General features: G+C 45.4%; 1 protein-coding gene across 3 annotated transcripts in view; it reads left to right on the top strand.

The window, feature by feature from the left end:
- The first annotated feature begins 2,153 nt into the window (after nucleotides 1-2,153).
- Nucleotides 2,154-15,768, top strand: part of Fras1 (Fraser extracellular matrix complex subunit 1) — a 400,677-nt gene continuing 387,062 nt past the window's right edge. For 2 of the 3 annotated variants that reach the window (XM_076926449.1, XM_076926448.1), the window contains exons 1-2: nucleotides 2,158-3,250; nucleotides 12,987-13,018. In XM_076926449.1, coding sequence (XP_076782564.1) covers nucleotides 3,178-3,250; nucleotides 12,987-13,018 — 105 coding nt within the window. In that variant the 5' untranslated portion in view covers nucleotides 2,158-3,177. Of the gene's footprint in view, nucleotides 3,251-12,986; nucleotides 13,019-15,768 lie in introns of all 3 variants that reach the window. The other variant, XM_076926450.1, reaches the window with a different exon arrangement.

Genomic DNA, 15,768 nt, shown 5'->3' with positions numbered 1-15,768 from the left:
TTTTTCTGTAAAGCAGTGTGTTTCATATGTGCCATGATGACCTGGCTACAGGAAGGGCTCACAGGTGTCCAGGGCACAACGTGTAGGGTCCACTATTGTCCGGGGGGACAGGGGAGACAGACAGATTGTTGTGTAAAGATACTGAGATGTGGCCGTCTGACTCTTACGTACAGTAGGTAGGGTTGCTTGCTCTAATGTGCTGTTATAATTAACCGTCTGGCGCAGGGCCATCAGTTACTGACTGCACTTGTCCATGAAAATAACAAGGGTACCCGACTCACATGGTTACTGGCAGATTACATAGCAAAGGGTCCAGTGTTAGGTACAAAGTATTCGGTCTATAATATCCACCAGGTGAGCAGCAGGAGGCCAGGTAATGTAAAGAGATGAGGACAGGGCTGATCTAAGGAGATACTGTGGGATGTGGTAACAAAAGTTACAGGGTGTGGGCACAGGAAGAAACAGTATTAAGAATACAGACTTCCCTGTGAGCAGAGATTTTAGTGCTTTTGCAGTGGAGCCCTTGGACTATCTGCTTCTGGGGTAGAAGACCATGGAGCTGGAGGGGGGCTTGCGCTGAAGGGTGGATGTTCCATGAACTATTGTTAAGAGCCATGAATGTGGTATGACAAGAGCCATGAATGCGGTATGACGGTAGCACGTGGTAATGCCCCTGCCTCTCCCTTCACCTTTGTCTTTTTAAAGACTGTTTTCCTTTAGCAAGTACAAAAGATGGTTTGAGACCCCTTTAAGTGCCACAGCTATACTTTCTTAAAAACAAAATCAAATAGTTTATTCTAGGGAAACCAGTTGTCTTAAGTTACTCCTAGTTAGTGGTGGTTACAGAAAAACTGTTTAGGAGGGGGTTAGGAATTGTTAGTGTGTATCCATCTGAATTTGAATAGTACTTTCCATTAACCCGAGAAAATAGTTTCTAAAGAAAAGAGGGGAAGTGGGAGGAGGGAGGACTCCAGTCCCATCCAAGCTGTGGTTGAACTCTGGTGGTGATGATTACTGGCTTGATTCAGTCCATTCTTTCGACAAATGTTTACATAGTTTCCGTAAGTGCTCCAAATACAGAGATGAAAAACGCTGCTGTCCCCACAATGCTTCAGGGGAACATAGAGGAAGAGCTGGGTTATCCCTAAGTCCTCTGAATACTCAACAGCAACACCCAGGCCAACTGAATGTTGCTGTGGCCAAGTGGTGACAGTTACAGGGACCCTTCAGTTTGATTTCATTCACTTATTCTAAAAAGTGAAGAGTCCAGGTACTTTCTGTGTGCTTTAGAACATGGGCCTGCCCTATGGTCGTCAGCAATATTGGAGTCTACTAAGATTCCTGCCTACCACCCTGAACAGCTCCATGTTCACTGCCACTTCAAAGTCCTTTCTGGACAGTCTAGGCATCACAATTCTGCCAAGACCGGCCGGGAATCTTCTCTGCCTGGCCATAGAAACCCAGTCTGTATCTCTCCCATGCAACTATACCCAGTTACAAAATGATCAAACCTGGACCAGCTATTTTTATTTAGTCCTCTAAAAATAGCTATCACTTAGTACTGGCTGGAAACCAGACCCCACCCTATCCCTCAACTACCACCAAATGTGCACACCAGGATGCTTTTGCCCTGACATTGGCTTCCCAGTCACTGACATTTGGAGGCGCAGCTGGACCCACCCAGATCGTGTGGTATTTTCAGTCTTTTAGGAGGCTCTAAAGGTGTACTCACTGTGGGAATCTCAACCTAGAACACACATGCCCAAAGACGGCTAGGCTGCAGGGAAAATCCCTGAGGGTCCAAAAAGCGAAGAAGGTCATCAGTTCTGCTCCAGGCTCTGTGTTCGGCAGCAGTGGGCGAGCTGAGAGGTGGAGAGGTATTAGTTAGGACTTGGGTGTGAGCACCCTGTCCCTAACTAGCTTCTCGTGTGGACCTGGCTCGAGTACCCTCAACAGTGTCTGAATGGAGACCTAACCTCCTGTTTCCAACCCCGCCCTCGGTGTGACCAATTTTGATCCCGCCTCAGACAAAGCCAATCCAACTCCTGTAGGATGAATAAGGGGATCAGGTTGCTCTCTCTCTCTGTCTCTCCTTCCCCCACCCCCTCACCGCGGCTCCCCTTCCCCACGTGACTCTCTGGAATCTTTGCCAAAGCTCAGAGTCTCTGAGTCCATTTTCACACCCAGCAAAGGAGAGAGGAAGGAGGCGAGAGAGGCGGAGGAAGGCGGAGCGTGTGTGCTTTAAATGCGGGGATCCTCTCGGGGACTTATCTTGTGCGTTTCCAGGCCCCTCATCTGAGGAGCATTGAGTTCGGAGGCGTCTTTTCCAGCCTCTCTCTTTCCTCGGTGCATCTACAATTATGGCTCCACCTCCACTTGGGTAATCGCACCTCGGCCCTGCAGCTCAGCTCGGGAGTGCAGGGTACGAGGAGGTGGGCGTCCGTGTGGAGCAAGCCGCGCCCCTCAGCACTCCTCCTCTCGGCGAGGGGCGGTGGGGGGGGGGTGGCGAGAAAGTGGCAGCAGCGTCCCTTGCGCCGCCTTCCGCGTGGAGCTCTGGAAGCGCCTGCATCAGCCGCGCGGCGTGGTGCGGTGCGGCTGCAGCGCCCCCGAATCCCGGAGCTCCTGCAGGGCCGCACAAAGTTTGCAGCCAGCGGCCCTGCACCTCCGAGCTCCCCGAGCGCTGCTGGGGCCCGGCCCGGCGTGATCGCGGCGACCCCACTCGGCCGATGCTACACCGACAGACGGGGGCGTGCCGAGAGAACTTTGAAAAGCTGCCGAGGAGGAACCTGCTCCTGCAGCTCGCCAGTCAGGGACCTCGGGAGGAACTGGTCTAGCCCGAGGCAATGCTGCGGGATCCCAGCAGCCGCTGACCTGCAACTTTCCTGCTGGACTTGGCGGCAGTCTGAGCTTTGCCTCCTCCTCGCAGCTTTGCTCGGCTCGCGTTGGTGGCTGCTCTGCCAGAGAGCGGAGTGAGCCTCGGGGCTGACTGAGGGTTGCTGTCGGCCTCATCCTTCTCCGGTCTGCCCCGCCAACCTCGGCTCCCGGCCGAGCAGCCCGCGCTTCCCCACTGTCTGCGCTCCCGGCTCCCCGCGCCGGCGCCGCAGCCTGGGGTTTGGAGGAGAGCAGGTTCTTGGATGCTGAAGGCTGGGCTCCTCCTGCGAGAGTGCCGCGGCGGCGATGGGTGTCCTCCAAGCGTGGCTCGGGGTGGCCCTAGCGCTGGCGGAATTTGCAGTGTTGCCTCATTGCGAAGGTAAAAAGAGCGGAACCCCGCGTGTGTTCGTCTGTGCAGTTTAAAAGACTCAGCCGGGTTTAGAGTCGTGGTTTGTTGGGTGGAAGTTTTGATTTGAGGCGAGAGGTGGACATGGAGTGGGTTTTCCTTCCGGCTGAAATCCCCACTCCTGGTTTCTCTTGCGGTCATATCTCAGCCCGGCCACGGCCTCCTCTTTGCTTTTAGGGGTTGGGTGGCTTCTTGAGGTGACGTTTCTGAACCTGGATGGGTCTTCCTTCCACTTTTACGCCACTCCTCAAGGAAAAGCAACAACTACTTGGAGCCTAGGTGAGAAGCGAGCAGTTGCTTTCTCCTGTGAAACAGAATCGTCACCCAAGCTCCGCTGTCCTTTTTTTTTTTTTGCTTTCCCCGCCCCAGTAAGTCTTCCCCTTAAAGACCACTTAAGATTTTATAAGTAGTAGGTTACAGTGCTCTGGATGTTGAGGTTTCAATTGTAATGAGATAAATCTTACTCGGTACCAAGAGCACGAGGCTGCCTGTTTCTCAGGGAACAAAAAGTGGTCAATGAGAGTGTATGCGCTTCTCTTCTCCCTGGGTTTTCACTGAGGGGCTCCAGCCCACTTCTTCAAGAGCTTGGGGAGAGAAAGGAGACTAGAGGGTTGTCGCCAGGGTAGCATGTGCAATCTCGGCTCAGATAGTAAATCAGTAAATCAAGAGGGGTGTGTGTGTGTGTGTGTGTGTGAGAGAGAGAGAGAGAGAGAGAGAGAGAGAGAGAGAGAGAGAGAGAGAGAAAGAGAGAGAGAGACACGAGAGACACGAGAGACACGAGAGACGTGTTGAGGTGTTGACTCTGGTGCCGCTCCCCCCCACCCCACCCCCCAGGCGCGCAGTGAGCTCTCACCTGCTCAGAGCCGCGGGGACAGTGGCTGGGTTAGCATTTGCGGAGGGGGAAGGGAGTGGCGGACTGGGAGAGGGACGACTTCATCCACCGGCTGGGCTCTCTTTCTCTCTCTCTGTTTCCACTCCCGGCTCCATTCATTATTCATCCAGCTGCAGGAAGAGTTCACCTGCCCAGTCGCAAATCACAGAGGCAGTGGCGTGCACGTGTCGCCTTACCCTCACGGTAGGCGCCGAGTGGGGGCAGCTGGAGGTCGCAGGAGGGTAAAACCTCAGGTGGGCTTCCGGTCCTCCGAGAGGTGGCACCTCTCTTCCTTACCATTTTTTTCTCTTTGCAAGCAGCCTGCCTTGGAAATCCACTCGCGGACTTTCCCCACAGGTTTAGGTACAGCCTTATCACACTGTCGTGGGAATTATGTCAAAAAGATACTATTTCCTGGAAAACCACGCCTGGGAGCTGTGCAGGGTTTTTTTTGTTTTTTTGGTTTTTTGGTTTTTTTGTTTGTTTTGTTTTCTCTTTCCCCAAACTGTGGACAACCTGCTTTAAAAAATTGCGTGCATGCATGGCTTTTGCATACTTGGAAAAAAAAAAAACTTGTAAGGTTTAATTATAGTAATTAACCAGATGGGAGAGTCAGCCCGGGCTCCTCAAACTTCAACTTAGAGCTCAGAAAAATTACAGTTACACTTGGTGGCAGTTTCTTATTTAAAAATTATATCCCAACAACACAGAGAATATGCTATCACTCCTGGATTGCTCACCAGGGGGCAGTTGGCACGATGCTGTTTCTCAGAAGCAAATCTCTTGAAATGACAAAAGCCATTATTATTAAGAGGCTATAGGGTATGCTCTTTGGAGGGCTGGTAGATATAGCTAGCAAAGTGTCTGAAGTGCATGCACGTGTGTGTGTGTGTGTGTGTGTGTGTGTGTGTGTGTGTGTGTGTGTGTGCGTGTGCATGTCCTTAAAATGATTCGTTGGAGAACTTTGCATCTATTTTTTTCCTCGCCTTCAGAGCACTCCGCATCTGCTCACAGACCGGGTCCTAGATTGCAAAAGGTCCGAGAACTCCCAGCCAACCCATGATGCTTGGCTCAGAATGAATGAACACAGGACAGCTACTGGTCACATATTATTTCCCTGTGCTATGCTGAGCAGTTTACACACCATACCTCATTTAATTTGTTTAGCTGTGTGATGGTGGTCACACACAGACAAATGAGCTGTTCTCTGATGAGGCTGTTCCTTTGGGCCATCTCAATCTTAGTAAAGAGATTGAGATGGAAAACAAGTGGACTTCAGAGATTCTCTTAAGTGTTGTTATTCACCCAGGGAACGCTTTTTAAAACCAGGCATCTTCACATGCTTTGCTGGATGGGCCATATCGTCACATTTCAGCCTGCCAGCTCATGGGAGAGCTTACTGTCTTCTTCTTTGTGAACAACAGGGAGTGCAGTACTCCAGTTAATTCTTCTTACAGTTGCTTTAGTGAGTCTGTCTGAGAGCAGCTTCAGCAACTCATGTCTCCACCCTGGCTCTTAGCACTGTGAGTTCTCTAGAGCACCAATCAGAAGACGGAATGCCAAATAACATTCTTTTCAATTAACTTAAATAGATCAGGCTCCATGATGAACCAGCTGACCTTGAATGAACCATCTAACTAGACGAGGGAGGTATTATGTCATGGTAGCTTTAAATATGCTTTCTAATTATGAGAGAGAGAGAGAGAGAGAGAGAGAGAGAGAGAGAGAGAGAGAGATCAGGGGTCAGAGTTATAGATCAGTAGTAGAGCCCAAGGCCCTGGGTTCAACACCCAGCATGGCAAGGAAGAAAAAGATTTTGCTGAGACTTTTGGGTTCTAAATTTTTATCTTAAGTATCAAGAGAAAGATGAATTTTTATAACCAAGTTGTTGGCAGTGTTATTGTATATTGCCTCAAGATTGCTAAGCTGATAAACTGTGATTTGAGGGCTTAATAAAATAAAAAAGTCACAGGGAAGCTTCAAGCACGGCTGCTTTCCAAATCGGAGAAACAGGAACAGCATTTCCTGGAGACTCATCATGAGTGGTGCTCCCATGTGGAAATTATGCAGGTTTACCCTGAGGGACCGCTGATATGGACTTGGGGAATATGGTTGGAGACCTGAACCCTAGTTTGGGCCCCATTACTCCTCCCCACCCATGACTTCAGCTAAGCTTTCAGTCACCCTAGTTTTTCCTATACCTCTGATTAACAGATTACAGTGGGGAGGCTCATTTGATTGAGAATTTGTTTCATTTCCAGACACACCAGTAGGTCTGGTTCTGTGCTTGGCCAGAGAGTTTCTTGGGGAAGCATCCTGTGCTTGAAACTCAGCACTGGAGAAGGACCGCGCTGGTGGACAAACAGCCTCCCTCCATCTTTCCTTATATAAACCTTTACTGAGAGCTCTTAGGTCATGTTAGGCTTGGTGGGACTTGGGACTTCTTACGTCTTTGGGAACAAGCAAAACATCCCTTGCATGTCGAACTGGTCTTTAAAGGCACTTAACGGATCTCCAAATTTATTATATTGGTGCAAGCGCAGTAGAGGCCTTGTGGCCCTTCTTGGGTCTCTCAGGATTGAGATCTTACAGGCTTGATTGATACTGACGGCAACTTTGCACATTTTGGTTTTCATATTTCCCTGCAAGTAGAAACAGGTACGTAATGGATTATCATAGGTTTCTGTTTCTAATATACTGCTCTCCCACTCTCCTCTGGGATTAGGCTTTGCGTATCACCTTCCCCACAGACATCCTGGAGTGGGGACACAGCCATCCATAATCACTGTTATGGACTTGGGTGGCAACCTCACTCAATTTTACTCGGGCATGAATAGCCTTAAAACACTCCATCACAAGGGCTCAGAAGAGGGGAGTGATCGCCACATGGCCAAGCTGGAGCCTCATGCCAAATCTTATGGTGGCTCAGAAGCAGTTGGCCCGTTTTTGTTTTACTATTCTATTAATTGATCTGATTCTAGCTGACAGGCATCAGGATGTAAGCCATCCTGTCAGTCTAGAAACAACTCTATTTTAACTATTCCACAGTGTGCCCAGCCATATGCTGAATTATAATAACATAAAACTTGAACATTTAAATGCCAACTTGTGGCTGCTTAAACCTACTGAGTCATCTTTTTGGAATACCCAATGTGCTGGCTACTCTTATGTCAACTTGAAACAAGCAAGAGTTATCTGAAAGGAGGGAACCTCAACTGAGAAAATGCCTAAGATCCAGCTGTAGGGCATTTTCTTAATTAGTGAGGAGGGCCCGGCCCATTGTGAGTGGTGCCAACCCTGGGCTGGTGGTCCTGGGTTCTATAGAAAAGCAAGCCGAGCAAGCAGTGGGTAGCAGGCCAGTAAGCAGCATCCCTCCATGACCTCTGCATCAGCTCCTGCCTCCAGGCTCCTGCCCTGCTTGAGTTCCTGTCCTGAGTTCCCATGGTGATGGACTGTTACCTGGAAGTGTAAGCCAAGTAAACCCTCTCTTCCCCAAGTTCCTTTCATCATCATGTATATTACTATTACAGTAGTAACCCTAACTAGGACATCCTGCTCTTTAAATCTCTTGTCTAATGGCTGTATGTGCCATGATTTCTCTTGACCTGAGTGTCTTGACCTGAGTGCTTCGTGGGAAGACATAACTCACACATCTATAGCTGCTCACTCCAAATAGAAGTCTGTGACAGATCAAAGTAGGATACTACTAAAGTTCAGCTTGGTGAGCCAGTGAGTTTTACTGGAGTTACTTACAGGAGCAGAAGTGACTCAGAGACAGCTATCACCAAGGCCTACCCCAGCAGGGGTGACATCTAACAAAACTGTGGGCCTGCAGGCAGCTCAACAGGTTGCAGAGTGTCCTTTCCAGATGGCTCAGGTAGCTGAATCTCTTTTAGGCAGCTTAGCTGGTCTTTGCTTCTTGTGGGCAGTTTGCCTGGCTTCTGCTTCTCCCAGGCTCCTTGTCTGCTCTCTGCTTCTTGTATGTATCTGGACTCCTCTGGGAGTGACTCTCACCAGTCTTTATTCATTACATACTCTCAGGGGCAAAGGGACCTAGTGAATCTGGTTGGCTTCAGGAACTTCCTGAAGCTATTTTGAGCTTACCTTCTCCTGGTAAACATCTTAAATTCCCTAGAAGATGCAAAGTTTTCATCAAGGAGGAAACTGTTCTACAAGTGTCTGACACTTTGTGGCCGTTGGATTTTAATTGACCCAATTACCACCTACTATCCCTGTGGCTAATAGTTTTTGGATGGAAGTATGATATAAATTATATCTCAAAATTTCCCTAAAAATTTTAAGCTTTTTATGGGTGCCTCAGAAAGAAGTACATTATACTAAGAGACTTCAGAAAAGAAGCCCTTTGTGGTTTTTATTTTATCCAGGTAACATTCTGCATATGTTACTCAAAAGAAATAAACCAAGTAGCCGAGGAGAACAGTCCAGTCTCAGGATACAGGCTTATCATTGTGCTGAGTGCGAAACAGCAATATGCCCCACTGTAGAAATTAAGATTCCGGTGTCTCAGACATAGTGCATGCCCTGAAACTAGAGATTGCCTTAGTTTGAGAACTATAGCTCCAACTGTGACCCTACACCCTAGATTTCCTGTAAAGAAAGCCCTTCTCCTTCTAGATCTCCACCATTTCTAACAGATCATCGAAAGCTGTAGTTTTTCTTAAGTCCTTCTAAGTCCAAACCGTAGCCCACAGGGTGACTGTAGTACTCCTTAAGAACAAGAATAGGGAGTGGAGGGAGTGGCTGTGTTTTTCATATGAAGTAACTGGACAGAATAAAGGCCTCTCTGCCTTTCTTGTGCCAGGAGATGCTCCCAGTACCCATTGCCAGAAAACATCCCAGCTTCGTCTGTTGGTGGGTGTGCAGCCTGCCAGAGTGTGGCAGAAATATGCTTGTTCTGGAAGGCCTCGTCTGGCTTTGGGTGATGATAAATGTTTTATGGGACTGGGCATCATACTGGAATGCCTTATTCTCTCCAGAGAGTAGAACTGAGGTTTTGGAAAGTGTGTTAATGGAGACTCACATAGGCAGCTGCCTTCCGGGTAGCACTGTTCGTTTTAGGGAAGCCCTCAGAGGGCAAAGCTTATTTCTTTTGGAATTGCACATCATGGAGTAACCCAAATTGAGTTGTTTCTTTTTCTAATGATAGAATTTATCAGCTCCATATTGTTTGACTTGGGTCTGTCCCAGATGTTTGGCTTAAACAAGTACAAATGTAGGGCCGTTCTCTAAGCTGCTGGATTATTTTCGTGTTGCTGTGAGTTTATAAGTTCCGACCAGACTTCCACAAATGGTCTTTGCTATGGCTGTTTGCCTGTTTCATAAGGTACTGTGTTTCCTTGCAAGCATTGAAAAGAAGCTCATTTTTGCAAGGAGACATTATGGAGACTAGAACTAAAACTATAGTGACATACCCTGTAATGATGTGACAGACAGGGTACGTGCTGGCTCTAGGTGATACTGCCCTGCAGTCTGTTGGTGTCTGAGTTTGTGTCATTACACTGTGATGTCCACATGGCAATGACACTACTTAACAATGAGCATTTCTTGGAAAGCTGTCTTAATGACTGTATGGCAGTATGGTCTTATTCCAAAGGGTAACTATTGCCTTTTATTCTAGAAGCTGAAATTTCTTAGATTATTTTAAAGGTTACACACATGAAAGTACATGTGAATGCATATAATTTTATCCATCAGTTCAGAGAAAGCCCAAATATTTCACAGATAAATTGTTTAGCCATTAAGTGATTAATAGTCTGAAAAGATGATTCAGTTTTGTTAAATTGTACCTAAGTGGTGATTGTCTTTATTATAATTTTAAAAACATCATTATAATTTTATGCTTATAATAAATGTCAGGAGTAAGTAAATGTATGTTTAAATAACTTAGAAAGTGAATGGCAGGCATGAAAGTAAAAGTTGACCGGGCGGGAAGAAAATGGGGACCAATGGGAGGAGGAGGGGTAAGAGATGTAACTAGGAAGTACGTATGATTAGGGTATGTAATATGAACACACAACTGCCATCATGGAGCTTATTTAAATGGTGAATATGGTGTGGATAACATTTTAAAGCTGTATTGCTTATTTGCAAAAACAGTTCAGTTGGTAAACTGCTTGTCATGCCAACATGCAGACTTGAATTCATTACCCAGGACCCCATGCTTGCAGTCCAAGTGCTAGGAAGGTGGGCACAGCCACCCAGCCATGTCTACTTCCAAGTTCCAGTCAGGGAGAGATCCTGTCTTAAAACATAAGATAGAAAGTACCCATGTAGTGGCACCTATACCTGAGGCTGATCTCTGGCCTCCACATGCACACATACACATCACACACACACACACACACACACACACACACACACACACACACAAGGCATCACATACAGATGCATACACACATATGCATCCACTCCCCTCCCCCCACATATGTAGCATACACAGACACACAGACACACACACAGTGATTTAAAAACTAAATTGTTGAGGTATATATCTTTTGTAGATATTCATGATTGGTTAGTATTTATATATATATATCTCCCTTCTTACAACATATTATAGATTGAAAATACTATTTTCAGAACAAAGTTTCTTAAAAATAGGTCAGCTAAGGTGAATTTCTCCTCAAGTTTTTATCCCAAGTTTTTCTTATTTGAATGTCAAGGACATAAAAGTCATTTCAGCGAATTTGCTCATAGAGATCTTTCAGTCAAACCTAGTGTAAACAGTTATCTCATTTTCTTTAAAGATTGTTAGAGCTATGATTGACAGGGAAGGTAGGCCATCCATTGCTGCCAAGTTAGCCTTTTTGGGACCTGTTGGGAAATGGCGCTGTAATAAAACTGTCCATCTCTCCTTGGAAACCAACTGTGCCCTGTCATGATATGTATGCCTTGTTGGGTCTGCACTCTAGCCACCTATTTTGTGTTTCATTTGCTGAGAGATTGGTTGGTAGCACACTGCACCCCTGCTTTGAGGTTAAATAACACCTGTTGTGCTGTTCAAGAATCACTGGAAATTGTTTGCACATGCCTTAAAAATTAGGGTTGCAATTTTATATTGTTCTAAAACATAAACCTTAAAGACTCATTTCCTGATATTCTAGCTGTGCAGAGTGTAAGCTCCCCCGTTAAATTCTGCCCTCTTCTGCCTTTAGAACAGATCATCCTTTGCTTTTTTCATTTGGTGTCTAATGACTAGGAAATATAAAGATGTATCAGTTTGTAAGCAGCACGTCAAGGGAAAACATGGCGTGAGAATTTGTTGGTCAGGGGCGCAATAGAAGGCTGCTTTTCAAATAGCTTCTATCTATGCCAATGGATTGCAACCTGTGGGTCGTGACCCTCTAGGGAGTCACTTTTCAGATACCCTCCCTGCATATCATATATTTATGTGACAGTTCATAAGAGTAGCAAAATTATAGTTATGGAGTAGCAACAAAGTAATTTCGTGACTGGAAGCACCACAACAGGGACCTGTGTTAAAGGGTCACAGCTTTAGGAAGGTTGAGAACCACTGATCTGCGTATCCCACACAACAGTTTATGCTCTCCAGTGACAGACATGCTATAGGAAAGGCATGAATGGGTGTTTTGTGTTTATATAGTAAGTTGGTGGATATTTCCTATGTGGACTTGTGGGAAGAAGTTCAAAGCAGAGGCATTCCCTTTCCTGAGCCCGTGTGCTGATGCCCTGGGGCAGAGGCACTGTTTCCCATCCTTAGCAAGATATCATGTGCAGGGGTGGGCGTGGTACTCTCCAGAAGTTGAGGCAAGAGGATTTCAACTTGTAGGTCAGTTTGAGCTACATAGGGAGACCTTGTCTCAAGACAAACAAACGTAACCGGGCAAACAAGTAAACAAGCAAACAGCAAATAAAAATAGACTACCACAGGGAAGTATCAAGACTGGGCCGGCAAAAAGTAATTCAGGCAGGAAGGGCAATGAGTTTCAGGAGAAGGATGTCATCCTGTCCGAGGGTGGGCGCAAGCTCAAGCATCCTGAATAGACTAAATGCATCTCCATAGGAACTGAGGATGAAAGAAACTTTGAGCCATGAAAATTATTACAGAATAAATTGGTCCCTTGCGTTGATCTGGAGAGTTTAGGTAGCAACGCGTGGAAGAGAAACTTGGATAAGTAAATTGGGATTGGATTATGAAAGTGTTTGTGATAGATCACAAGTATACTAGCATTGTTTTTAGACTGTCACTATAAACACATTTTTAATTAAAATATAATTTATCAATTTCCTCCACTCATTCTGAATTCCTGGTCTCCTCTTCTTTAATTATTACTGTTACACACACACACACACACACACACACACACACACTGAAGTCTGCTTAGTGTTGCTCACATGAACATGATTTCAGGCTGACCACTTGGTATTGGATAACCAATTAGGGTCCTTCTCCCTTGAGGGAAGACTACAATCACCAGCTCTTGGCATCCCTTTGATGTCTATAGTTCTTTGTCAAGAGATGGGGTCCCCTAAGATTTCCCCCTTGTGTGTTAGTTTGTCTGCTGCTGTTGTCCTTGTTCAAGTTTTGTTTAGGTAGCCATATTGTTGAGGTATAAAGACATTTCTTTTAGAATTTTAATAATATGCTTTAGTCATGCACTTTGTCATGTGTCTGGGAGAGATGTTGATTTGATGTAAGGGACAATTTTCCCTCAGGGGAAGAATGGTCTAGATTTTAAGTAGTTGGCTGAGTCTGCTGTAGATGAGTGAGGGAATAAGCATTCTGGGTAGTTATGATTAGTCTGTTATACATCACCTTTTAATTCCTGTTTTTTGTTTTTTTTTTTTCTCCCACAGGTGCTTGTCTGTATCAGGGCTCCTTGCTTGCGGTAGGTCATTCTTAATCTATCTCTTTTGGATGGAAGATGTTTGACTGAAGTGACTGAGTGAGTGAGGTGATTGGATCATTGTAAAATTTATTTATTTTTCTTCACGGGCTGAAGGTTGCTCTTCATCCCGGGAGCCGGGCACCGTTGGGCTCAATGACTTAATAACTTTTTGAGAGTAAATTAGTTCCGTTTGGGTACTCTATATTGAATGAGAAGTTCAACGTCCTCCCTACCCATTTGCATTCAGGGCCTGTCCTTTGTGTTCCTTCAGTCAGAGATAATTGGATCCCATCCTCTTGTCACATACAAACCAGGGCACGATTTGTTTATCACCCCGTTTTATTTGCTTCTTGCTCTAATCCCTTCTCTAAAAAAATGCTATTATTAAATTCAGTACACTAGAAAAGATTCTTGATTATTTCTCTAGATGATAAGCTTAAGTTTGGGGTAAACAACAAACAAATTAGCATTTTTATCCCTGACCCTTTGCCATACCGGCTAGGCAGAATTGATTTTTGAATTTAATGTCAGAATGAATTGGGGGGGAAGCTGATGCAAGTCTTGTGCGTTCCTTTTCATTAATAATGTACTGCAGTGCATAGCAGTGTGCTAAAGCCTTATTGAAAAGACCGTCTACACTCCATCAACTCTAATAAATGGTATGACAAGTCATTCTTTACCACTTTTTGAGTTTGGGTTTAATGCATGCTGCAATAATGCAGACTATGAGGGTTGGGAAAGGGGGTGCTGACCTGCGTCGTAGCCACCACTGACACGTGCACTTTTTGTTCATCATCTTGCATTATTCTTCTGCTGAAGTAGATGAGGAACAGCTGAAAGTTTCCGGGCATCGAGATAATTATAGATATTTGAAGTAATATTTTCCAATATGGTCTTTATGTGCTATAGTTGCTGTTCTACAGATGAGTGTAATTTTTTTTCCTTCTTGATATTTTTCCATTAGAGAATCAGGGGAAAGCAATTTTTTTCTCTCTTTCTCATTCCATGCCCCCAAAACAGAATTTCCTTTCTGTTTATTCTTTAATACAGTTTAGAAATCATTCTGAGATCAAAGTCTGTCATCAGTTTTGGGGAGTAATGGTATGTAGTGTAGACAAGTCAGGCACCTACATTAATATAAGGAGGCTGCCTGCTGTATAAACAGCTTCATACTTTTTGTAGTTATTGAGTCGTCTGGTACTGAAGCCCAGTGCAGCAGGCAGGCCATGTACCACTCCCCACCGACCAATACAGGTTCTTATTATGGAGCCTAGGGTGGCATTAAACTCATGATCTTGAATGCTGGGAGTGGCTCACCCAGAACTGCACAGTCCCCCATTTTAATGGAGAATTGAAGAAGAAAGAGGGAGAGGAAGAGATTGGCTGGAGGCTTTTAGCCATTAAGGGGTGAATAATATCAAGCAATTTGTCTTCTTTCTGTTTTATGCCATTATCTGAAGATGTATCTCGAGGTTAGATTGTAGATCATCTTCCATTCTCGGTTTGGCTGTGTGTTGCTGTGTACTTGAGTAAGAAAAATAAAATTATCAAATAATTTAAGGGTTCCGTTCCATTTAGATAAAGCGGCACGGCCCAGCCGACTTACCTTGGATGAGTAACCTTGATTCCCTATGTCCATACTGTCTGGCCATCCTGGAAGGGTGTATTTCCTTTACCAACTCACTCATAGGCCGTCCAGGTGCTGTCTTTGTTCTTCGCTCGTCTCAAGCCTGAAGTATTTGAAATAGTTAGTAATTGTACTTGTGCAGTTCAGTCAGAGAGGTTTTACACTGATTACCACAACAAAGACTATTATTAAACATTTACTCACTCAGTGAGTGCTGGTCTCAGTCCCGGAGAACGTCAGTGAACACATAAAACCCTCTGTCATTCTGGTTCAAATTGTACGTCAGGCATGCTTTCAAGAAATGGAACAAAGAAACACACACACACAGGATGGGAAGATGGAGGAGACTCATTCGGGGTCTATTATGTTAGGGAGGATGAGACAGTGACACTTGAACCAAGATCTGGAAGAGGTCTTCCAAGAGTACCCTGTAGACATCTTGATGGTGGATATAAACCATGGGATCAGAGTTGGAGCCTGGAGGTCACATAGCTGACAGATACCTGAGGAAGAAAGCCACTGAAGAGGAATCCAGGAGGGTGGGCAGGGGACCTGGTGTCCAACCTCCGCCTGGATTTTGCTTGTCCTTTCAGCGAGGTGGGTGCAAAAGAAGTGACAAAGCCTGACTTATCGTTTAATTAAACTGCTGGCATAGGAGTATAAAAAGAAATAACACTCTTGTTTCTAGGGAAACAATGTTGAATACTTTAAAAAGACTGTGTAGAGGTGAGTCACTAAAAATTGCTGTCAAATCAAGTGTGGGAGAGAAGCAGACACAAAGACTGGGGAAGGCTCAAAATCTTGAGATTCTGCATTTTGATTTTATTTGTAACCAACCACCCTTTGTTTTAATGACATTAAAATTGACAATAGCCTTTGCGGTGCACCTCAGAGGTGGATTATTTGCCTGGCAGGCACCAGGACCTGGGTTTAGTCTCTAACATCATAGTGGGGGGTGGGAGGAAAAAAAAAACAGGAAATAAGGAGGGGGAAGGGAGAATGGGGGTGATGGTAGATCTATTGTGGTCCTGGGTAATTACATACTTTGTCATGAGTCCTTCTTCACACGACCTCTGGAAGACAGACATGGTCCCTCTGCCAGGCAAACTGGAGAATAAATGTA

Source organism: Arvicanthis niloticus, chromosome 27 (assembly GCF_011762505.2).
Source record: "Arvicanthis niloticus isolate mArvNil1 chromosome 27, mArvNil1.pat.X, whole genome shotgun sequence".
Lineage (NCBI taxonomy): Eukaryota > Metazoa > Chordata > Mammalia > Rodentia > Muridae > Arvicanthis > Arvicanthis niloticus.
This window is presented reverse-complemented; position numbering and strand designations above follow the sequence as displayed.